Here is a 25,298-nt window from a genome sequence, read left to right on the forward strand (position 1 = left end):
ATAAATTATATTAATATAAATATATAAAATATATACTGTATGTGTGTATTTAGGTGTATTTATTTATACATAATAAATATACACAGTACACACATATATTATGTAAACAAAAACTTTTATTTTGGATGCGATTAATCGCGATTAATTGTTTGACAGCACCAAAAATATGCAACTAAATAACTAAATAAACACAAATAGACTATGTCAAAATAATCTCTGTCCATAAAAATTGTTTGCCCATTTTAATTTAACTTTATAACTTTTTATTAATGGCTTTGCTCCTAAATATTTAATGTTGTGTCATTAATACTGTTTCACCATGGCCTATAACATGCGTTTAACCATGTTTTACAGCAAATTGACTGATTATCTGCTGCTGACGTCAGGAACTCAAGACCAGAATCTAAGTTGACAGAGAAACTTGATCATTTTATCAGTTTATTGACAAAATTGAATTGCTTTCTGGGTTTACGACTGTTTGCAGAAACCGTATGAACAGCAGAAAATGCATTCAGTCACAGGCCTCCTTATTCTCAATAAAAACTCAAACCACTATTTTTACACGTTTTTAATTGTGCTTTACGTATTTTATTTCATATGTAGCTTGATTTATTAGAAATTATTTATTATAATTAATTTATTATTGTACGCTTGCTATAACATATTATATGTTTCATCTTGCCAAGGGAAGCATATATAATAAATTATATAATAATACATAAGTTAGTTGGATGCTACATCAGCCTTTATAGGAGCTGTATTTGGCTCCTCCCAGAATCATTCTTTCCTTTTCAATTCATTAGCTACATGCAATGTGTGCAGGCAGCACGTTAACACAACATGTGGCAATATTTTCCTCCTCCCTTTCAAAATATGCATGTTTTATTATTGGTATTAATCTTTTTTTTTCGTGCCGTCCATGATCCTGTAAGAAAAGACCTGTGACCCATTTCTGGTTACGGCCCACCGATCGAGAGCCACTGGTTTGCAGCAATGCATGAGACGCTGAGCAATGCACAGTTTTCTCTTCAGTTTCAGGTGCAATTCACACAAGGAGCACAAAGGCACCAAAAGGTGGAGGATTCCTTATCCACCATGTACTTTCCAGAGTTCGGTGGGTCTTTGCATTCAGCTATGAAAGCCTGCAGCTCTGATAGCGGCGCTCCATGCTTCTGATAGTGCTGCAGGTAAAGAGAGCAGAGTCATGATCTGTGATCATTCACTGTGCTTGCTAAGACACACAGTCAGTGTTTGGGACTGACAGCTGTATTCTGCTGCTGTGTGAACGAGGCCCATCACTATTACTCACTACTAGCCAAAGTATTAAACTTCAGCACATCCTAGTAATCATGTATCAGTGTGTGAGCTCACCACAAAACCAAAGCATGTGCTGGCAATGTGCTAAAAACCACTTAGTTATCATAAAACCAAAGCATTGTGATGGCAAGCTTGCACAGGAAATCGAAACTACTACTTGCTATTTATTGCACCACACACAGCTGCTGTTGTGGTGTATTATAGATGTGCTTTATGAGCAGCAGACTTTAATGGACTCACCTTGATGGTTTCATAGGTGTCTGTGATAAGGGCAATGAAGAGGCTCAGAATCATGAACGTAAAGAGCGGGACGAAGGTGTAGATATACATTCTGCTGAACATCCACACCAGATCATTCTTGTCTCGGATCTTGGTGAAGGTTGAATAAACTTCATCTCCGTTAATCATGGAAAAAAGGCAGTTAGCTACCATATTAAATGACCGAAACTGTGGAGAAATAAGCATTATCATCATTTTCTTCATAAAGAAGGGATGTATTTGTTTTATTTTATTTAAATGCTTAGGCTTAAAGCCACTTAATAAATGGGTAGCTGATATTAAATACTCATACTCCATCTAAAACTATTTTTTATGCATGTAGCTTTTGTGAGCTCATATTCATTTATAAACTACACTGAATATTTCATGTACTTTTAAAAATTAATTTGTAACTGCATGCATAGCCGTTTAATATTTTTACACTACCTATGCAATATTTATTTTCTTTTATTTTTACTGTGCAAGGCAGGATTTAATTCTGGATTTTCACACTGTACGTACATTAGTAAACAGCAGGTTCAAAATTATTGATTGAATGAACACATCAAGCAATATATTTAAATAATGGCTTATCGGGCAGGGTTTAGGATTCATTTTATTTGTGAAAAACAAAAATGTGTCCACTTTATGTCCACTGCCCATGTATAGAATAATGACAACACTATACATATACTGTGATTATATAAAGACAAGACATTATATAATAACGAGTATAAGCAGAAGCATGTGAAAGGTTTGACACAACGTCTGAAGCAACACAGTTAAAACTTTTCCCAGTTCAGGCTGGCTTTGGTATATTATAGTTTTGAATATATATTTTAAATATTGCTCACGTTTTCATGGTGTGGCCCCAAAACGATCCATCCTCAGAAGCAGTAGCTAAGAAAGATCATAACAGCGCAGAGGGAGAATCGAATGACGTTAGGAAGAGCAGCCTGCAGGGTGAGGATGAGGATCTGGAGACACAAGAAAAAAACACTCATCACTGTCTAATATTAATTACTAAATCCACAGAAATCCACTAAAACAGTGAGAAAAGGTCATGCTTTGTTTTAATGCCACTTAACATTTTTTTTAATGTGGCTTAATGTCTAAACACCAAATAAATGAGCGACTCACATAATATTTCTGAAAGAAACTCAGGTAACGCATTACTCCAATCCACACGAGCATTGTTGCTGTGCCCAGTAAAATACTGCACACATCATAATTGGTCAGTTCCTGAAAACAAGACAATTACTGAACATTAGTGGATGCATTTACACTATTGTGCCTGTCAGCTCATATGATGAACAGAAACAGTGACTTATTTCCTTTTAAAGCCTCTCTTGCTCACCTTGCTCTGAATGCATATTTTGAGAACTGATCCTGCAATAGTCAGCGTGTCACTGATGATGACGAGAATGTACCAGCCGTTGATGAACTCCATTCTCTCAGACCAGCAAAGTCTTTTACTGTGGTAAATGGATGCAAATGTGGTGTACTCCTGATGAGAAAGCACACGCATATGACGTGAGCAGATATTTATTGTTTTTCATTTAAGGTATGAAATTACTCATTTGACATCAGTGATATATACAGGTTGCAGTCATTTTGGATAAAATATGTAATTTGGGTAGCACTTTAGGGACCAATTCTCACTATTAATTAGTTGCTTATTAGCAAGCATATTACTGGCATATTAGCTGTTTATTAGTATTAATAAAGCACATCTTAAAGTCTTATTCTGCATGACCATATTGTAGATCCCTTAAACAAACAACTACCTTAACTATTAATAAGCAGCAAATTAAGACATTTTAATGCAAAAGTCATAGTTAATATTGCTATTAATAGTTAAATTAGTTATTAGTGAAAATTATAACTAACTATTATGTGACCCAGAATATGGTTGTAAAGTATTTTCCATAACTTGCTGACTTTAATGTTGTCAGGGTTCTGTCGTGTGTGTCTTGTGTTCCCGCCTCTTGCGTCCATATTTGGTTTGTTTCCTGTCCTTGTTTAATGCGATTATTAGCTAATTCTGTTCCAGCTGTGTTTGTGTGATTAGCCTGTGTATTTAAGTTCCTGCCTGATCAGTCTGGTCTACTCGTTCTGTGTCAGCCTTGCCGTGACTTGTTTGGATTCATTAAAGACTGTTATTTTGAGTTTACTCTTTTATCTCCGTGTTCCTCGTTCATCCTTGCTGTGTGCACCGTGACAAATTTCTTAATTTTATGACTTTATTCCTGTAATATTACAACTTCACAACATTACTATTTTATTCTTGTGTACTTAAACGGAGAACAGAAGAGAATGGATCCGTGCTTTTTTGGGGCTTGTAATTGTTGAGATACACTTAAGGGATTAGTTAACCAAAAAACGCAAATTTTCTGTTAATTTACTGTAGTGTTCAGTTTCTTGCGCAGACCAACCGTTTCACTGCATAAGACCTCAATATATTGTCAGGAGCCACGGGGATTAATTTAGTGTTTTCTGCATGAGCTTTTTTGAGTCTCAAAGTGCCGGTAGCCATTGACTTGCATTTTATGAATCACCAATGAACACGGTCTCAGCCATAAATCTTCTTTTACTGTTCTACTGAAGAAAAAAAGTCACCTACATCAAATGGCCCGAGGATGAGTAAATTAACAGCAACTTTTCATTTTTGGATGAACTATCCTTTTAGTGGGACGGCCATATCAGACTTACAAACTGCAAGAGCATGCCGTTGTAGACTGAGCGTGTGCAGAGGATGAGCGAGAGCAAACAGGAGCAGATCACCACACAGTCGAACAGAACGATGAGCTGATAGTGAAGGTCTGCTGGAACAAACACGGAAAAACAGACTTTCAGACATGTTCTCATATACTATTAGTTAGTTGTTACATGGACAACATAGGGAAATCAGTGACTAGAAATGTACTCATCATCCTCATTTTTATTTGTTCACAGTGGATCACATGAATATGTTGAGGAGGTGGGGGGGGGGGGGGGTATCGCCCCCTGCTGGATGGCATGTGAAGTACAGGACACACAAATGGTCCATCTGAGGTATTGGATGAAGCTACAGAGGCCCTAGAAAGAATTTGTATACTTAAGGATAATACAAGTGTGCTTTTCAAGCAAAATGGTTCAAGGACGTTTGCGAGGTGTAATACAAACAGTACTTGGACACCTTTTTTGGCTGTCAAATAACAGCACAGTGAGAATTTCAGCACAAAGCTTCCATTTTATTGGACAAAAAGTGAGATTTAGTAGTAAGTAACTAGCTAAACGTTTAATATTTGACAACTGTGTTATGATAGAAATGCTAATGAAGAATAGTGCTGTAAAGGGGCGGAGCTACATAAGGTCACCTGGACAGCAAGTGGATCATAAAAGTGAAGTCAGCTCTAAGAAAAGTTGTTTGCAGATTGGTCAGTTGTTTGATATTTAGTATATAATCCTTCATAAATTTTTAAGCCTGACTGAACTTTCCAAATATGCTCTAATTGATTTAATGTCATGACTATGATGACTGCTGATTTTGTATAGAGGGGGTTTTGTGTTCTTGTGTGTGTGTGTGTTCTATTTTTGGTCCTGCATTACAACTTACTTGAGCCAGAAACATTCCAGTCCTTGCAGACTTTTATCTGAACATCACTGTTTAGAGATATCTTGATTTTTCCGCTGTGTGCATGGTTGTCAAACTTGATCTGTAATCGAACGCAGCAGATTACCCACTTTATCAAATTAACTTTAACCTGTCCAAAGGGAATTCCAGCTCTGACTCAGACATCCTCTGGTTGACACCGAGAAATACAGAACTTGAGAGCTCGTGTCAAAACAGCATGAAATCAAGGAACAAAATGATTGACATGAAAGAAATGAAAACTACAAAGAAGGAGAAGAGGGAAATGTCTAGTCTTCATGTGACAAACCTCTATTAACCAGTCCTGGAAACTGTGGTTATGGCTAGTAAATGGACTTTTGGAAATGTGCTTTTTGAAACCTAAAGCAGAAGCAGCTTTAGATGTTAAGCAAACAGAGAGTTTCACGACAGTTGCACTTTAGACTTTCTACTATCTAAGTAACTTTGTAGCTACATGTCGACTAACTCTCATTAGAGTATTAGTAGACTGTTAGGTTAGGTTAAGGTTTGTAGAATAGCATACTTGCAAAGTCAGTATATGTGTGTTGTTGGACCATCAAGATAAAGTGTTGGCAGACAATCAACTAATGACTGCTGGTTGACATGCAAACATGCAAAACAAAGTGTTATCTTAAAGACATGTATGTGTGAAATTTGACACTTACATTAATGGTAAAGTCATAGCAGTCCGGTAACTCCTTATGACGTACTGTTTGAAGGTTGATAGCCTTGACTTTGAGATAGATGTTTACTGCTAACAACCTGGAAAAGAACCAAAAATAAGGCGCAAACTCTATGAATTCAATTAAACCGATCAATGATTTCAAAGACAAATGTAGCGTACACACCTTTGAAAATCTAAAGTCAGGTTCATGTCATTTTCCAAATCATTCTTGTTGTAGAGTGAAATGGGGCAAATAGAAACACATTCTGCAAATTAAATAAATAAACAACAAACAAAAGCTATAAATCCAGAGAAAAAACATTTTGATAATATTAATACAGCACATTTAACTTCTCTCACATACAGCGTTTGGTTTTTCATCTTAATGTGACAGTGGATGATTGCTATTTAGAAAATTGTGTGCAATAACTGCATCGCTTCTGTCATCCTCACCACAGTAATTAGGCTATATAGCTGTATTATTATGACAGATGATGTTGTACCTGTCTCTACATGTGGATCAATATCAAAAGTCTCATTGGCTGGTAAAACGCTTGCATGTCGATATAACTCTTGACAGATGGAAAGAGGAGTGAACACGTCATCAATCCTCTCAAGCGCGTGATTATCAACCGTCAGGTTTGGTAGGTGTAGATACTAAAATGAATCAGATGCAAACAATAAAAGAGATTAAATCACGCCACCTTTATGAAACTTAATTTTTACTCAAATGAAATGCAGATGCATATAGTGCTTGTTTTGCAAATGTATGCATTTCGTGATTAATATTTAGCAAACTCCACAGGTCTGTGTAAATCTTAATTTAGAGAACAATGTTATCCAGCATGATTTCAGCAAATTCCAACATAACGTTTGCATAGGAGATGAGGCGTTAGATTTAAGCTTCATATTTATTTGGGACCTGTGCTATATTTTTTTAGGATTCTTAATGATGATTAATAAAAAGTTCAAAAGAACAGCATTTATTTAAAAAAGAAATTTTGTGTTACAATATACAATGCTATTCAAAAGTTTGGGGTCTGTAAAGAAATTAAAGAAATTAATATTCAGGAGGGATGTGTTTAATGAATAAAAAGTCATAGTAAAGACTTTTATGGTTTGAAAAGATTTCTGTTTTGAACAAACACTGCTCTTTTTAACTTTGTATTAATCGCAGAATCAAAGAACAAAAAACAATATGAAGCAGAATGATTTCTGAAGGATCATGTGACACTGAAGACTTGAGTAATGATGCTGAAAATACAGTGCTGCGTCACAGAAATAAATTACATTTGAAGGTATATTAAAATAGGAAACCAATATTAGAAATTGCAATAAGATTTCACAATATTACTGATTTTTCTGTATTTTTGATTGAATAAATACAGCCTTGATGAGCAAAAGTAAAAAACGTTAAAAATCTTACTGATCCCAAACTTTTGAGCAGCAGTGTATATATATATATATATATATATATGGATTTACATTAAGTAACATTTTGGCTTGTATCTAAAGAAAATAAATTAAGTTTATGGTTTTATATTAAATAATCTTCTTTGTATGAATGTAAATTTTTGTTTAACTCTAGATTAAAGACACATCTCTTTAGCCAAGCATTCACATAATGCATCTTATAATCTTGTACTGCAGTTATATCTGATCAAATGTACATTATTATTATTCTTTAGCTTGGGTTGAACAAATCATTTTTGCTTCGATCAGCTACGCTAATTATATCTCTATTTTAAATGATTTAAATCAGAGTTTTTATTTTAATTAATTAATTAATTGATTTATTTGAAGTTTGGTCCATGCTTCTTGTCATTGTGTAACCAAAGCACTTACCCTATTGATTATGTACAGGATGTGGTCATGAATCTCGTGTCTTGTGTACAGGGCATAATCTTTATTTCTGTCCTGGTAATTTTTCAGGAAAAAATGTTTGAAGGCGATGATATTTTCCTCTTTGAAGGTGACCATCATCTCGTTGCTCAACCCAAAAGAAACTAACTGTGGAACAAATACAACACGCAGGCAGATCATAATCAGTTTTATAATCAATATCACTGCTATATACTAACAAATTGACAATAAATGAAGTGAGTAATTGAGCTTGTTTAAAATGCTTTGAAATAAGACACATGGACACGGTCATATTTCCAGTTTTATGAAACAAATTTAAATCTTAGGATGGTGAGACACATACATTTTAAGTGTAAGGCACTCTGAAAACTAAAAGATTTTCAATGGTTATTGAAAAAAAAGTAATCTGTGTAACTTAAAAGATTCTCCTGACTACAACTAACAGACTACTAAAAAAAATTGATTACTTATGAGTAAATATTTATAATAACATGGATTTCAGCATTAATCTAGCTTATACCGACCATTCAAAATGCAGTAGTTCTGGAGTAAATCACATACCTGAAAGGTAATAATGGCAATCTTGAGTATCTGCAGCAACATGTTCCATGGCTTACGACCTCTGGCTCTGTACTTCTGGCATGGACTCATGAAGAAATATTTCAGTTTTCTCCTGAAGTTTTCCACAGACTGAGGGTCCATGTGCGATTTAGCTGTCCTGTGGCATGCTGGGTGATTATTTGGACCACCAGACAAAACAATCTGTCCGTCAGACATTGTGCCAGCTCACTCTGAAATCAGCAGGACGGACTGACTCGGCACTTAACATGGGTTTTTCTATGTTTGAGGAACTGAAGCTGTTATCTCGTGTTTGCAAACTGGAAGAACCAGAGCTCATCTTCAAGTTGAAGTGCTGCTAAAAGTTTTATCAGATCATTTCACATGTTTTAAATCGCTCCCATGCTCATATGCAGATAAAACATTTCTGAGCAGGTTGTGCAGCATTCACTGCATTTGTCTGCCACTACGTGTGGGTGTGGATGTAAAACAATAAGAAAATGCTGAAGTAACATGATGTCTCATCTTTAAATAAGAGGTAAATAATTCTCTTTAACATATTTGAATACGTTTTGTAATGGTGAGTGGAGTAAAACAAGTCGAAAAGGGCTTTCACACTTGAAATAGCTAACCAAAAGGTTGTATTTGTATGTAACGATCAAATGCAGTGTTTGCACTTTATATTAGGTGGAGTAGGCTACTTTACATGTAAACCCTAACCTTCCCAAACTCCTAAACCTAACCATATTTCAAACATTCGCAGTAAATGTGGGAATTTTCCAGAACAACATGCAGTTACACAGTAAATCCATATTCTTGTATGTCCTATTTAATGTTAAAGCCACCTAATATAATCAAGTTATACACTCAGATTTATGATTTCCACTTTTTTATCAAACTAAATGAAGTATAGCGTAATATTCAGACTGTTCTTCTTTGTAGAGTGGATGACTAGTGAACAGTGACCTAAATTTCAATCGTTTCCGCGCGCAAAGCTTCATTAGGCTTGATGTGTAATGCATTAATGCAATCACTTGGTATTTCAAGCTGTTCTTGTCCTTTTATGAACTCAATAAAAATCTTAAGGCCAGTTTTAAAGAAAAAATATAGGCTATAGATGACTAAATTGCACTACACATTGTACGCAGTTGAACTACTCTTCAGGATTTCCAGACGTCAGACGAGTTATATAATTTATTAGTTGAGTAGACAACATTAACAAAAATGCTCAAAGTTAAGCAATAACCAGCTTTTATCATTACATTATTTCAAGGATCCTCAGTAATGCACTGTAAAAACTGATGTAACAATTTGCACTCAGTTTGTTTGGGTAGGTTTAATCCCATGTAAAATCCACCCAAAGCACACTACATACTTTAACAGCACACTACTTAAAGTCTAACATTTGTCCATAAGTTACACACCTGTTTACGTGTAAGAGTGAGTAATAGGAACTCGGGACTTTTACTGTAGGCTTAAAACAGTTTCTGTAGTCAGCATAGCAAATGTTTGCAGTGAGCAACTCTACACTGATGTTATCATTATTGCTCATTGAGTGGAACATCATACTATAAACCTTAAATCATGGATCCACCCACAACTTAACCACGAGCTTTACTCTTCAGAACAATGGTAACCACAAAAACACAATATAGAAACTCTTTAAATGTCAGCATAACAGCATTAAACACCAACAGCTTTTTGCTTTTACTCAGAATAACACATTTTACTCTCCTATCAAATAAACAAGATTTACTGTCCTGATCCAGCCCTATGCAAAACATGCAGGGAACTAAAAATCCCCTGCCCAGTTTGAGTTAATGCTAAAAAAAGTAGCACTTTACTTTACACCTTGTAATGCAGCTTATAATGCATTGTATGATTTCATGAATAATTGTAACCAGTTATAATATAATGCTTTTCTATTTATTGTTACACCTTTAGAAAGTAGAACACATGACAAACAAGCCTTCAAATATTATGCATTTTAACTTATTTATTTATGGAATGGCAATGCATTACAACATACCTTATGATCGAATACCTTTTTAATGCATTATAAATAAAAGCTTTAAGTAAAGTGTTAACTAAATGAAATAAAATTCAGTTCTACATGATTGGATACATTTAAAGTAAGTAGAAACAAAATGTTCAGCATAAACTCATTTTAATTAAGCATATTTAACAAGCAGAAAAACAGATTTGCAGTGAGACACATGAAAGAGTATTGTTTTGGAGAATGTTCTGCATCTCACACATTGATGGAATGCGTCGAAAGGTTGCGCTACGACACGGAAGACATCGGAGACAAAGAGCGTGAGCGCAGAGGCTGGAAATTAGCATCCCCGCTACTTCCTGAACTTCCACAAACAGCAGCATCTATATCCTGAACGTCCATATCAGGCTCCTCGGGTAGCGCTGGAGCTCCAGGGTCTCCAGGTTTAGGCAGGCTTGATGAGACGGTGGAGGACACATTCATGCTCCCAGCGCCTCCGCAGATCGACAGAGCCTCGTTCCCTCGACCCGAGCCATAACGCAGGTTAAAGGATCCCGTAGCGACAGAAGATGACGGGCTTCGTTCTCCTTCTGGATGATAGCATATAGTGGAGTACTTGTCATAGTCCGAGTCCATTTTGGAGAAGTCATTGGTTGCTCCTTTTGTGCTTGAATAACCTGAATTTGCAGAGGACCCTGCTGCAATTCATGAAAATATTAAGAAAACACTGATCAGAAGAAAACAAGAAACTAATTACAAACACTTTATAAATTACTCTCATCAAACTATTGAATATTACTTGTGAATTAAAGCCAACTTTTTTATTAACCGCAGTCTCCAGATGTCCAAAGCTTTGGGAGTCAAGGGTGATATATTGTTCTATTATTATTTATAATAAAATAGATAAATGTATATATTTTAAAATATGTGTGTGTATATATATATAAATATTAGTGCTGTCAAACGATTAATCGTGATTAATCGCATCCGAGTTTTTGTTTACATAATATATGTGTGTGTACTCTGTATATTTATTATGAATATATAAATACACACACATGCATGTATATATTTAAGGAAAATGTTACGTTTATATATTAAATATATTTATGTATGATATAATTTATATGAATATAAATATATACATGCAAATACATGCATCCAAATATATATTTTTACCTTTTAAAGCTTCCAGTCGTTCATTTTTCACGCGCTGCACTTCATCAGTGATCTTTGCGATGATGAAGTTGAGCGTTCGGCCCCATTTGATGGACTCGATAAGCATGTCTAAACCCTGTGGGTTTTCTGCGAGGATGTCCAGCAGCTTGCTAGTGCGTTTCCCTCTCGTGGTTCTGCAGCTGATCTCCTCTGTATCCTCTCTGGTCAGGATTTTCTTCGAGCGCAAGTAATCAAAGTGCCGCTCTGCGATGATCTTATCCACCAGGTATGGTCGTAACCTGTCTATGGCCTACGATGAAAAAGAAGACAAAATATTTAGTGGTAAGAATTTTTTTTGTTGTTTTTTATTCCACCATCCACCACAGGATAAAAAAAGAAAAAACGGTAACTGTTACTTTTTTCTAGCAATGCTGTTTATATCTTGCAAGAAAACTGGTAATTCTGAGAAGAAAAGTCTGAATTGTGAAAAACAAAGTCTGGCCTTTGAGATAAAAAGTCTCTACCTTTTCTATCCTGTGGTGAAACAAGTTTCCATAGTTTTTAACACATATGGGCAAATGACATTCCCAGAGTTACCCCTGTTTTCCGTCGTTTGACAGACTCCTGTTCCAGATTCACAGTTTTGGTAAGCGGTGTTGTCATAATCAATCAGGTCCAGTTACTGTAGGTTAGCCAGACACAGGCGTTTAGTCAGTCCTCTGTTGTGTTAGTAACGTGATAGCTCTGCTGTATGCTGTACTGCACAACAGTATACAAATTATACTTGTTCTTGATCCAAGATAACATTAGATTTAAAGTCAGCATCAAATGAAAGTGTCTTTTTAATGAAATATTGCTGTGTTTATTATAAATGATGTAGGCCTATCCATGCATATCATTACTATTCTTTTTATTATTTATTTATGCGCCTTCCTAATCTTTAATATAACTCTGATGACAACAAGACACGAGGGCGAGACTAACTGTAGCAACAAGCTGAGCTAGTACACTGATCGCTTAAAACGAGAAAAGTCTATAGTTTTGCTTATTTACCATGAACTCACTTAACATATCATTTAAAAAATAGCCTAGCTGTAAGTTTTCTTAAGTCATCTTAAAGGGATAGTTCACTCAGAAATGATCAATTTTGTCATCATTTACTCACCCTGACGCCATGGAAGTCAATATGGTTACCCACATTCTTTAAATATTTCCTTTTGGATTCAACAGAAGAAAGAAACTTGGGTTTGGAACAACATTTTTAATTTTGGGGTGAACTATCCATGTTCATTGCATTATTTTAGTGTTGTGTGAATTATAATTTTTGGGTGAAGTATCCCTTCAAAAACTATATTCTATAAAATGGATGCAATCCAGACATACTACAATTGTTTCCCGTCTACTATTTTATGAATTCAGTCCTACTACTCATTTCTCATGCTTTTCTGTCTACAATATAGAAGGGAAGTATGACAAGGAAGGTCTCCAGGCTTTGTAATTGAATACACTGGGAGACTGTGAGATGCCTGCTCAGATTTCACACGATAACCATCGTTTAGTGCAGTTTAGAACTGTTCTTTTCTTATAAGAGAAGCAGGAGAAATGCTCTTATAATTAGCAGCAAGTATAGGCAATTGTTTTTGAAAGCAGATGTACAGAGTGAAACATTTAACACACAATAACTTATGTCTAATAATCAGATACATGATTTATGGCGTAGGCCTATTTAATATCCCAAGTAACCTATACCTGAAAGTTTAAGTGTGTACTTTGTAGTAGCCTATGATACTTTTAATAGATTATCCACATTCCAGAAACAGATTCTGCGGTAAGTGGTGTATATTAGTCTTTTTGCCATATTTATCGGTTCGGTCGTGTTTATCAGCGGAACCATAGAGAACTGGCCCCGCTTTCACTTCCAGCTCAATCCAGCGCAACACCTGGCAAACCCACTAACATGTTCACATCTCTGATCGGTTTAACCCACTTTCACACTCAAGATACTTACTTCCTTCTTTATATCGGCCATTTCGTCCTCCGTCAGGTGAGTAACATCCATCCTGTTGTCTGCTTTTCACCTTTTTTGAGTTTTCAACTAGTTTCGGTAAAAAATCTGACTACGAACTCAACATTAAAGACGGGAAACGCATGAAAAGGCTAGACTTTTTGAACATGCGATGGCGAAGCTTGAACTGTTTTTTTGACCGAACTATCTAATAGTTCTCTTAAAGTAAAGGGGAACTACCGGATCTCAGACTTCCTGATTTGATGCACGCACAGGCGCACGCGCGTCATCACCGGGCAGCGCTTTATGGAGGAGTAACTATTACACGTGAAGTGCAGCATAACAAGTTATGCACGGTTTATTCCGCAACATTTCACCGAGCTGAATAAAAGGACTCTCCCAGAACTGAATGAGTGTGTTTTTGTACATCACGAATCATATGAAGACTCATTTGATGATTTTTCTGATACTGAATGTTCTTCTGATAATTCTATCTGTTCTTTTTTTTATAAAAATGCTTAATTTATTTTTAAATAATTATGCATACGTGTTACAGTGCTTTCTTTAAATTATAATTGTACTTTAATAATTTTTTATTTGAATTAAGCATAGCTGCTTAAGCATTTATGCAAATGTGATGCAAAAGTTCAGATATGACCATGCTCAAATCATTATGGCAGAAATGTTGAAGTACATCTGCAAATATTCAAGCACTTTCATCCAAGTGTGGTTAAATAGGACACTTACAGATTAGCACCTTATTGTTACATGCATTAACATTTTTGGTAACACTTTATTTTAAGGTGTCCTTACTTGCTATTATAATAATAATAAATTATGCATAGTTACATGCAAGTAACCCTAAGCCAAACCCTAACCATGTAGTTAACTAATATCATTCAGTGCTTTAATGTATAATTACACTGTAACAAGGCCACCTTAAAATAAAGCATAGCCACTTTTTCATCTCAACAAATTAAATGTGCACTGGGCCATTCTTAAAGGGTTAGTTCACCCAAAAATGAAAATTATGTGATTAATTACTCACCCTCATGTCGTTCCAAACCCGTAAGACCTTTATTCAGAACACAAATTAAGATATTTCTGATGAAATCCGAGAGCTCTCAAATCCTGCATAGCAACACAACTGAAATGTTTCCAGGTCCAGAAACATAGCAAGGACTATCTGTAAAATGGTCCATGTGACATCAGGGGTTCAACCGTAATTTTTACCAGAATACTTTTTTGTGTGCAAAGAAAACAAAAATAACAACAAATGACGTGCTTTTCATCGCTGCACTAAACAGATCTAAAATGAACACACAAACTGTATGGTTGCATCAATTTTTGCTTAGATATTTGAGTAAACATGCACATATTTGAATCTGCAGCCACCTATGATAAACTGCATTTCAATAATCACTTAGGATAGGGCTTTCAGACTTTTTTGTCAGCCAAACTCCTTTGGCCTAAATGAATTGAGTAAAAATTTCAAAAATGTAAAATGGCACATTTGCATGTTTATATATATATATATATATATATATATATATATATATATATATATATATATATATATATATAAATTAATCCTAAAGTTTTTTTTTTGTTGTTTTTAATCAGAATAATTTTACACAGCTATTGTTATTAGAGATAAAATGGCATGAAATTTTCATATGATTATTGTGACCAAAATAATCAGTTATCAATATTATCATGGTATTGTTAAAATGTGCTGGAAATGTTCAATAAGTACTACACACAGTGAAATTATATTAAAAACCAACAGATTTTAAACAAATTAAAAATACTGGTTGGGTGACTTACAACATATGTTATCTACTAACATGTACTATATATATATTCAAACGAATTTTGACAGAGAAAAGTTGTATAAAATAATAAACCTCACTTTTTTGAAGAAAAGGATTTTATCTGCTCCATAAACAATTCTACATGGGCTACTTTAGTACTGAAGTGTTCAGATTTTTAGAAAGCACATTAGTTTGTTTTTCATCTAACGGTTTTAAAACAAAATGTCCTGCTTTCTCATTGGTCTGAACAAAAACAGCAGACAGGCTGAATAAATGGAAATCCACTCTCTAACAGCAGGTGGCGCTTATCAGAAATAGAGTTTCCATGGTAACTGCTGTAAATGCTGAGCATTTCCAAAGACTATAGAATACCCAAGACAAAGAACTTATGCTACGTCCCAATTCGCATACTATCCGTCCTAAATAGTATTCGAAAATATAATTAGTATGTCCCAAATCATAGTATGTTTTAAAAAGTATGCCAAAGATTTCCGGATGGTCTACTACTTCTGGTTAGAATTCGAAGTGCAGATCGATGCTCACTCTAACGGCTAAACACGCATAAAAAAAAAAAAAGTTAAAGCTACAAACATGGCAGATATGCGCGACCGACGGACTGGTAGAGAAAGAGATTTAAGTGATAAATAATCAGTCTAACCTGATGAAAAAATATTTAATGTTTTCCACGTTATATTTCATCTGCAGAAACACTGTGAACTTTTATAACGATATGTTTGGTCATTAACTTTTAAATGCATCATTATGCAAACATGAGCAGAGTTCTCGGCATGAACGACTCGCGATGTGCTTCTTTATTTCTCTCCAATACAAGATGATTGACAGGGCAGTTTAGTGACGGGATGCTCGTAACTAAGCAACAGAGCATCTTTTAAAGATGCAGCTATGACGAAGTAGTCTGTCCCAAAGCTTGCCTACTATTCTGCTAAATACTCAAAAGTATGTACTTTTTCTTCACAAAAAAAAAAGTACACACTTTTACGGCACAGTATAAAGTAGGAGAATTGGGACACAGCAGTAAGAATACCCAAGACGTGGGTCACTCGTATAGTTTTGAAAGGGGAACAATGCAACACTCAATATGGCCACTCTATCAAAGGAAGCCCCGCCTTCTGAATGAAAGAGCCAATCACTAATCGGTGAAGTCAGCGTTCAGAGACGTGCGCTCAGTACTGTGCATGGTCTAGAATGAAAATAACGTTTGTTTTTTTTACACTATAAGGAACAACATTTATGAGGAACTGGTTGTCAGATTTCACTGGTGATTTCAAATATGCAATTTAATCGTAATCTTGGTGATCAGTTTTGGAGAATTTGATGTTTCCCCATTCAAAGAGATAGGAGCTGCACAATGAACTGCATTTCAAAGATGGCCGCCAATTGAAATGACTTGTCTTAAAGGGACTTTGGCATTTCAACCTAAGATTTTAAAATGATTTTTTTTAAATTGAATTTGTTAAATCATTTAATTATTAGCTTTTCATTAATTCACAAACCCCATGAAATTCCCTGGTTTGTATGCGTTTAGTCACAATGTTTTTTTACACATAAAATACTGGCAGTACAAAACAGATGTGGAATAAGGGTTTCTAATCCATTAGTGGGGAAACAAAATTGATAGTGTACAGAGGTACACAAAAGGAAAAAGAGTTGTCACCTGCTTAGAAACATACCAAAACCTTTTATGAAAACTCTTTCAAAATGGAGATCTTTATTATTACAAAACAGTTTTTTGTAGACATTATATATGGCCTTTCATCGGTCACTTCAGCCAAACGTAGGCTTCATTCTACAATGATAACAGTCCGTTTCAGGGAGTTAACAGGACGTTTTACCATCACAGCTGCTCTCCTCCTCAATCTCTGGTCAGAACTGAAACCTCTTCTAGATGCTGACGCACAACGCCGTCCAGGACTTTGCTGAGACCTTTACATGCCGTCATGGCTGCCTCTATTAAAGCGTCCAAGTGGTCCTGGTGGAGCCGGGCGTCCATCTGCAGCAGGGCGATGTTTCCACTGCGGGGGAGCAGGGCCAGCGCCAGAGATGTTCCTCCTCCGCTCTCCTCTGCGTGACACAGATCGGCCAGCGGTGTGTCCTCCACAAAGCCGGCAGTGCAGGCGCACACATAGTCACGCATGGGAATGCCAGCGTCCACCAGAGCCAGAGTCGCAGCATTCACACAAGCGCTGTAGTTCCCACCATCTGCCTGCAGAATCTACAGCACAGGACGAGAGACGGGGGTTGTGGATATTATAGACAATAAAATGTGAATATGATCTGAACTTTGTATTTTAAGTGACTCTGGAAAGAGAGCAGCTGCTAAAATCTACAGGAAGAAATTTCTTTGTAATCTTTTACAAGATCTGTTTGATTAGTCGATTTCAGTCACCTTTTAAACAAACAAATGCATCAAAAGAAAGAATTTGGAAAATACACTCTAGGATAAAGACCTACAAACCAACCAGTGCTGCTGTAGTTGATGGGAGGTGAATTAAAGTATTATAAATGAATAAAGACTCTGAAAATAGGCTCTGGAGAAATTGTGGAAACCACAGTGAGTCAGTTCTTAAAGGACAAAACTTTTCTGCATTAAGCCTTGTGTCTTCCTTACAGACATTTGTCTTTTAATTGTATTTATTTATTTATTTTATATATATATATATATATATATATATATATATATATATATATATATATATATATATATAATTTTGGCTGTATTAATGCAAACAGCATAAATTGTCAAATGTGTATTTTTTTATTTAAATTCTAATATTTCACCCTCATTTCCTTTAAGAATCTATTTTACTATAGGTACAAAAATAGTAATGAAAAATGCACAAGAAATGATAATGCATCTAAATTAATGTTGTTGCAAATCACTGACATATCCAAGACTATAATAACTCCTAAAAATGCTTGGCATGGAGCATATGGAATATATATATATATATATAATATATTGTGTTTTTCATAAAAAACAACAACAGTGGCATTACATAAACAAACTGATATTTAAAGGGTTAAAATGCTGAAAAATGAATGCATTTTTGGTAGGTAGCCTACAGGACTGATGTTCGCACACAAAAAAAAAAAACATTCAGTGAAAGCAGAAAAAAATCTTAATATAAAATACTTATAACCTGTAATACTTCTGACCTGTACTTCTAGATTACATTTAGTTTTAAGTTGAGTGCTCTTACCTTGACGTAGATGTCGATTTGTGATCGTGGGTAGAGCTCGGTGAGCACCGCAGCTTCAAAGGTCTGTTTGAGGTGAAGGCTCATCTCGCTGGACTTGCGGTCTCCGTGTGGACGTCTCTTCCTCTCCGCCGTGCTGAACGTGGCCATGCTGTACTGACAGTTAATGACCGCACGATCGTGCAGAGATTTACTGCGAGAGCCTCGCGTCTGCAGGGAGCCAGAGAGATCAAATGTGAGGACAGTATGGATAAATGACCCAAACAGCAGGTTTCTTCATTTGTTTTTGAGTAGCTGCTGACACATTGTCATCATGGATAATACTGAAAATGAGAAAGACTTAAATCCTAGCTGTTTGGTAACAAGAAATTACAAAAACATCTAAATAGTAAAGCCAATAACTGTGACGGTGCGTTCGAAACACTGCTTCGAGGAGCTTTGAATCTTGTTGCAGTAGTTGATCAAATCCTCGAATCTTCAAAAAGTTCTCCCATCATAACTAATAACCAGTACTCTCCTGATCGATCAATATGCAAGGCGACCAGATTTATGAAAAGGAAACTGAGGACATTTACTACTCGTTTTGTGCTTAAAATATCATTGAAATCTCACTTATTTTTCATGAATTAAAAAGCAGGGACAACAGATTTTTCTTTTTTTAAATTGTTGAGTATTGTGTGTGCTTTAAATAATTAATCACAGTGTTATTATAATGTCAAATCACAATGAAAAATAGTAAATTGCAACCATTGAAAATACCAGATTCGAGCAGTATTATAACAAGATTATGAGTTTACAAAACATTACAAGAACATATGATAGGCTAAATAAACTATTTAAACATGTTAACATTTACAATAGTATTGTATGCAACAATTAAAACTTTTTTAAACGTTATTTTATGTTTGTGCTTTAGAAAATGAAAATTTACTCAAACTAATTATGCCAATTTTGCATTTTAGCCTCATTTTGAGCACAGCATTGTATCTGCTTTCAGCAGATGTAACATTAATTGTTGAAAATGTAATTGTAGTTTTAGTTGTTTTTTTAATGCATCACCCGGATGGTGACGTGTGTTTGTTAATTAATTTACAATTGTGTTCAGGCCCTGCTATATAAAACACAAAACACAGTTTAAATGATATACATGGTGATATACTGGTCTATGTGCCAGACATGATGCGCTGATGTAAGGCCTGACCTCATGCGGTCCGTACACCACGGCCAGTGCTTTAGTGTTGCCCTGCTCCAGGTACGCGGATCCGTCCGCCTGCGCGAACACACTCATGCGGGCCTGCACCTTGCGCAGCTCGGACGCTTTCCGTCCATCGAGCCGGTATCCCTGATCCGACAGCAACTCGAGCCCCGCCATTGAGCACTGCTCATTCAGTTAAACACACGCGTTGGCTTCTTCACTGATCTTCTTCTGTTGTTGATCTCAGTCTCGGAGTGTACATGCCTCCACCTGCTGGACTATTGCAGGTTAGTATTGAAGTCTTTTCTCGGGATATTTCTGGGCGGTCGGGTGATGGTGCACTAATACTGTCTACTGAGCTGATGCATGTAGCCTATATTTAAAAAAAAAATAAAAATCCTTTTCGTTTCTTACTTGCTTTATAACATCATGAATCTCATATGGCTGTATTTTAGTCTGCAATATTGTTTTTATTTCAACAAGCCATGCAATGCATATCAAATTTTAGTATTAAAAAACAAATTGTGTTGCTATTTTGAATAATACAGGCCCCAAACTAGAATCCCAATAACAACGAATGCACCTGTGATTTGTTAGGAAACCGGTCATAATTTAAACTAAATTGTGAGAAAAACCTCCCTGTAGAGCAGTGTTTCTCCGACTCCGGTCCGGCTCTGGATCCGGAGGGAATTCAATCCGGACCCGTCTCCATTTCATATCTCAAGAGCACTAATTATATTTCCTACTTTGATAAACGCATGTTAAACTTTTACATCATTTGTTTAGTTTTTTAAATGTCTTTTTGGAGATGGTCCGAAATGAAAGCAAAGTCGAGATATTCAAACTTTTCCTTCATGACATCCGTATGACGTAATCGGGTGACATTTCACCACTAATATGAGTAATTTTGGGTTTTTGTTAACACTTATATGGCCATTTGACTTATAGAAGTGTCCAAGTGTTTCCCATAAACTGAGTTATTTGTGGCAGCCCGTCACTATATCAAAACTGACGGCACAAATAATAGCCTAGCGAGATTTTCCAAAAGGCTTTGTTGAAACATGAGCACTGCACGTTTCAAAATAAAAATGCGGTGCAGTGGTTTTTATATGAATGTATCTTTGAAAAGAACTGACTGTTTTCAGAAAAGCTTGATGTCGTTTTCATTTAATGTAGCATTTGTGAGAGCAGTGCTTATTTGATTAGCTGTTACCGGGGAAACCATTATATCTCCTGCTCCAACAGTGCCTCCTGCTGGCAATGATTCAATTTGCATGTGCAAGTCTGTGGGAAACACTGGTGTCTGTCAGCAAACATAAACAAAACGCTTCAGAACTGTTTTTAGAAGGTGCTTAAGTTTTGAGCTATGTATTATTAGCCTACTATGAATTAGGCCACTACTACTACTACTACTACCATCTTGTGCCCTGCAATAAACAATTACTCTACTCTCTTTCATGTAATGAAGGGGAGGGGGGAATAGGCCAAATATATCGGCCAAAAACAATCAGTATCATATATTGGCCATCGATTGCTAGAAAAACCCTCTAATGTTGACACTTTAATTATTTTGCCACTTTTGTACTTGTTATTAATGTGTTTTGGATGAACTTTGAGAACCACTGCTGTAGAGGAAAACACAGTCCAGGAAGACCATATGCCACATAGAAACAAACATGACAGAAGCCATGTGCTCACACCAAACATGCCTATACAAGAACACATGGCCAATGAAAACAACCACAAGCCATGAGCTCCACAAAAACAACACACAATACTGTAGCCTACCAGAGCACATGGTGAGAGAACAAGGTAAAAAGCCATGTGCTCACAATATTAGCAATGCATATTAATCAAAAATTAAGTTTTGATATATTTATGGTAGGAAATTGACAAAATATCTTCATGGAACATGACCTTTAATTAATATTCTAATGATTTTTGGCATTAAAGAAAAATCAATCATTTTGATCCATGCAATGCATTTTTGCTGTTAAGACTGGTTTTGTGCTCCAGGGTCACATTTCTATTTTACAAAACACATTTGTATGCCATCAATTCTCAGTTAAGCATGTGTCCAACAACTTAATTTCATTCATTATTGTTGATGCAATGATTCCTATTAAAAGTCAGTTATTGCTTTTAGCATTTTTCGGGTTTGTATCAGATATTTCAGATAATTCTATTAATCCTCTTCGTCCCATGAGAGATATAAGGCCGCTCTATCAGAAACGCTCGTGGATAATTTGCTTTTTATGATCTTTATGATGTTGCTGAGATTTAATTATGAGGTACGTCTTGCCTTCATGTTGAGAGAGGCCAGCGATTGTTTGTGTTCTACCACAAATAAAAACTCAGAGGAGACAGAAGACGCTGTAGGATGAGCAAATTCGTATGATGAGGCAAGACTGGGGTCTGAAAACCAGTGAGGATCAAAACCAAAACAAACTACTCATACAACAGTCCAAATCACGAGAATCAGAAATCCAAATAAACAGACAATATCCAGTAACAATATGAAACTCTCACAACTGCAGTCCAGAGAAAGGCAAGAGTGAGTGAATCAGAGAGTCTGTTTATCCTGCTTGTAATGGCGAATGAATAAATTTCAAGCATGAGGGAAGCAGGAAATCAAAACTCTGCAGAGAGCTCTCTCGTGTGGGAATAATGCATTTCATTTTCCTCGACGAATCAGCCACACACATTCACTATAATGAATGTTCTCTCTTGTATAACTGCTCCTTCTGTGATTTTTATCTCTTTAATAATGTAAACTGGACTCAAGTTTACAAACAAGGTTAAGGAAATCTCATTCAAAATAATTCCTCCTACCAGACAATTTCTACAAAATTTAAAAGTGATATTTTCTGTAAAAGTTCCACTGAAACAATTTCCCATTTGTTTTTGGTCCTGCCAAGATGCAGCGTTCTTTAAAAAAAATGTTTTACTGCCAACAATATTTTAAAAGCATTTCATTTATCCTATAAATTATTCTAGAAGAAATCCTGGTTTAATTATTCTGTTTAATTTATTTTTGTGTAAATTCCATATGCAAAAGTTTTTTTTTTAAGTACTTGAGAAGAGGTTAAAATATGCATAGATGCACATATATAAAAATGTAAAAACAGTAAAGCAACTATAACTGGTGCAATATGCTCTTCCTTTAACATTTTTTACATGACAAGAATGTTTAATGGTGCTTAATCACCCATGTGCATTTTTATATAATAATTATATTATAATGTCTTATGTAAATGTGAAATCATTCTAGAGTATAATATAACTAATGTGCCCTCTCTTTAATTTATTTATTTTAATAAAAAAAAAAAAAAAAACTTTTTTTTTCTGCTGTGCTATGATGTCGGAGGGGAGGGGAAGTCGTGGCCTAATGGTTAGAGAGTTGGACTCGTAATCTAAAGGTTGTGGGTTCGAGTCTCGGGCCGGCAGGGATTGTAGGTGGAGGGGGTGTATGTACAGCGCTCTCTCCACCCTCAATACCACGACTGAGGTGCCCTTGAGCAAGGCACCGAACCCCCAACTGCTCCCCGGGCGCTGCAGCATAAATGGCTGCCCACTGCTCCGGGTGTGTGTTCACGGTGTGTGTGTGTGTGTGTGTGTGTGTGTGTGTGCATTTGTTCACTACTCACTGCTGTGTGTGTGCACTTGGATGGGTTAAACGCAGAGCACCAATTTCGAGTATGGGTCACCATACTTGACAATAAAAAAAAAAAAAAAAAAAAAAAAATTGTCACGGTTCATATAATCACTGTCTCAGCCTGCTTGTCTGTTGTGGTGTGTGTGGCATGAGTGGATGTGGCCAGCTCGTGATTACGGGCTAAGCTGTACGAGCTGTTACTCGTTACTGGGGACTATTTAAGATCTGCTAACTCTCACTGTCAGATCCTCAGAGTATCACTGTGTTGCTTCTCGTTGTTCCTGTCTTCGGAGGATTCTGCAGTCGGACTGGCTGCCCATTGCGTCCCTGCATCAGTCTCCTATCTACGCTGTGCACGAGCTTCATGGCTACTTGTGACTCTGTTCTTCTCTATAATAAACTGTGATTATCCGCTATTGAATCCTTCTCTTGATTTCATGACATATGATGCATGTGAAATGTTTCCTTGATGAAATATGTGATTTGTTCTCGTACATGCTATTTGTTTATAATACAACATTTATATATAAAAAAAATGTGTGAAAAGGTTATGTTATTGAACCGACAATCTGATTTTATGGTGCATTCTTAAGCCAAAGTTCTCAGGAAGTAAGAAAATGTGTGCACTTGAACAAATGGGTTTTCCTAAGCTAACGGGAGATTAGCAAACTAAAATGACACTTTTAAAACTTAAAGTGTCAGTTTTGAAAATTGTCCATCAAAACATTTGCATAAACACAATAAAATGGCTCATTGCGCTGGGATGTGGAGCACAGCTGCAGGCCATGGAGATGGTGACCAAAACACAATAATTGTGAGTCAAATTTTTCTTGACACTGATCCTGTCTTGTATGGGGACTGTCCCGGATTGTGAGGCGTCCCTGGCAGCTTGTTCCTGTCCTTCCGTATCGTTACACGTCTGCATGCTGTATAATTTCCAGGAAGCCTCATGCCACACCAGCAGCCGCTGTATTGTTCGCCGTGACATAATCTATTTGTCAGCATCCACTCCTCAATCTCTGCGCTGCGTTTCAACCTGACATCGCTTACTAGCTAAATCTGCCAAACGGTCAGGATTCATGTAAATACAGCAGTCAATAGTGTGATTGTTGCGGGCAGTACACAAATATACACAAAACACCCCACGCCGAGACAAAAACAAAATGTAAGGAATGCAAGCAAGATGCTAAACCAAATGACTACAGCAAGGATGTCACAAAATACTATCTCCCATTTACTGAGATTAGCATCAAGTGTTCTGTCAAGCTTGTTTGAGCGACTCTATAAGTCACCGCTACATGAATGTCTTTCTCACTACTGACAGAAACTATCCGCTTTTAAGGCGCCATTTTGTGACAGACTTCTTCCAACCAAAAATGTTGTTATGATTTACATATAAACATGCAGAAGAAACACAGCAGAGAAAATGTGTGGGTGAAGTAAACAGAAGGCAGTTTGTACAAAGACAAAAAAATAAAAATTGGAAGAAATATATAGTATTTTTAGGGAGCAGGGGATTGTTTCTTCTAATGGCATCAACATTTTAATCTATTTTTGTTTAAAACTGCAAATGAAGATAGAAGTGCAAGTAAGATTTGACTTTTAAAGTAATTTATTGACATTAAAAAAAGTGTAGATTATGAATTATAATGACTGATAATGTTCATTTGTTTGTTTTTATAACAATCTTAAAAATCCTAAACACAGCACAAACACAATGATAAGTGTTTCTTCTGATTTAGAAAAAATATGACCGATTGTTTAATATGAATTTTGGATGATTATTGACAATTGGTAGAACATGCCTTCAAAATAGATGGTCAGGAATTGTAGCAATCACTTAAACGTTAGCAGAATTGTTTAATCATAAATAATCATGCACAACATTAAATGACTGTGTTGTCACTCCATCATCATCATCATCATCATCAGCTCTGATCACCTCATTAGCTTGGGCTGGATG

At 36.0% G+C, this 25,298-nt stretch overlaps 3 protein-coding genes across 5 annotated transcripts; all 3 read right to left on the reverse strand.

Annotated features, from left to right (window-relative positions):
• Positions 1–100: 100 nt before the first annotated feature.
• On the reverse strand, positions 101–8,548 carry LOC306846575 (mucolipin-3-like). 2 transcript variants are annotated; one of them, XM_079380038.1, is made up of 12 exons: positions 8,298–8,548; positions 7,719–7,883; positions 6,377–6,530; positions 6,058–6,139; positions 5,875–5,971; positions 5,174–5,273; positions 4,288–4,400; positions 2,933–3,082; positions 2,716–2,817; positions 2,430–2,552; positions 1,558–1,764; positions 101–1,181 (listed from the first exon to the last, which is right to left on the reverse strand). In XM_079380038.1, the coding sequence occupies exons 1-10, from the start codon at positions 8,511–8,513 to the stop codon at positions 2,463–2,465; spliced, it is 1,269 nt and encodes a 422-aa protein (XP_079236164.1). In that variant the 5' UTR covers positions 8,514–8,548; the 3' UTR covers positions 101–1,181; positions 1,558–1,764; positions 2,430–2,462. The 2 variants fall into 2 exon arrangements, with proteins under 2 accessions (XP_079236164.1, XP_079236165.1); XM_079380039.1 differs by having other exon boundaries at positions 4,288–4,397; positions 8,298–8,545.
• Positions 8,549–9,456: 908 nt separating this feature from the next.
• LOC306846262 (B-cell lymphoma/leukemia 10-like) lies at positions 9,457–13,744 on the reverse strand. Of its 2 annotated transcripts, XM_079379508.1 has the most exons (4): positions 13,457–13,736; positions 12,046–12,130; positions 11,470–11,758; positions 9,472–10,988 (listed from the first exon to the last, which is right to left on the reverse strand). In XM_079379508.1, the coding sequence occupies exons 2-4, from the start codon at positions 12,109–12,111 to the stop codon at positions 10,579–10,581; spliced, it is 765 nt and encodes a 254-aa protein (XP_079235634.1). In that variant the 5' UTR covers positions 12,112–12,130; positions 13,457–13,736; the 3' UTR covers positions 9,472–10,578. The 2 variants fall into 2 exon arrangements, with proteins under 2 accessions (XP_079235635.1, XP_079235634.1); XM_079379509.1 differs by lacking the exon at positions 12,046–12,130 and having other exon boundaries at positions 9,457–10,988; positions 13,457–13,744.
• Positions 13,745–15,070: 1,326 nt separating this feature from the next.
• On the reverse strand, positions 15,071–19,925 carry LOC306845647 (exosome complex component RRP41-like). The gene is made up of 3 exons (XM_079378560.1): positions 19,687–19,925; positions 18,489–18,695; positions 15,071–17,500 (listed from the first exon to the last, which is right to left on the reverse strand). The coding sequence occupies exons 1-3, from the start codon at positions 19,855–19,857 to the stop codon at positions 17,141–17,143; spliced, it is 738 nt and encodes a 245-aa protein (XP_079234686.1). The 5' UTR covers positions 19,858–19,925; the 3' UTR covers positions 15,071–17,140.
• Positions 19,926–25,298: the final 5,373 nt, after the last annotated feature.

Source organism: Barbus barbus (assembly GCF_936440315.1).
Source record: "Barbus barbus genome assembly, chromosome: 26".
Lineage (NCBI taxonomy): Eukaryota > Metazoa > Chordata > Actinopteri > Cypriniformes > Cyprinidae > Barbus > Barbus barbus.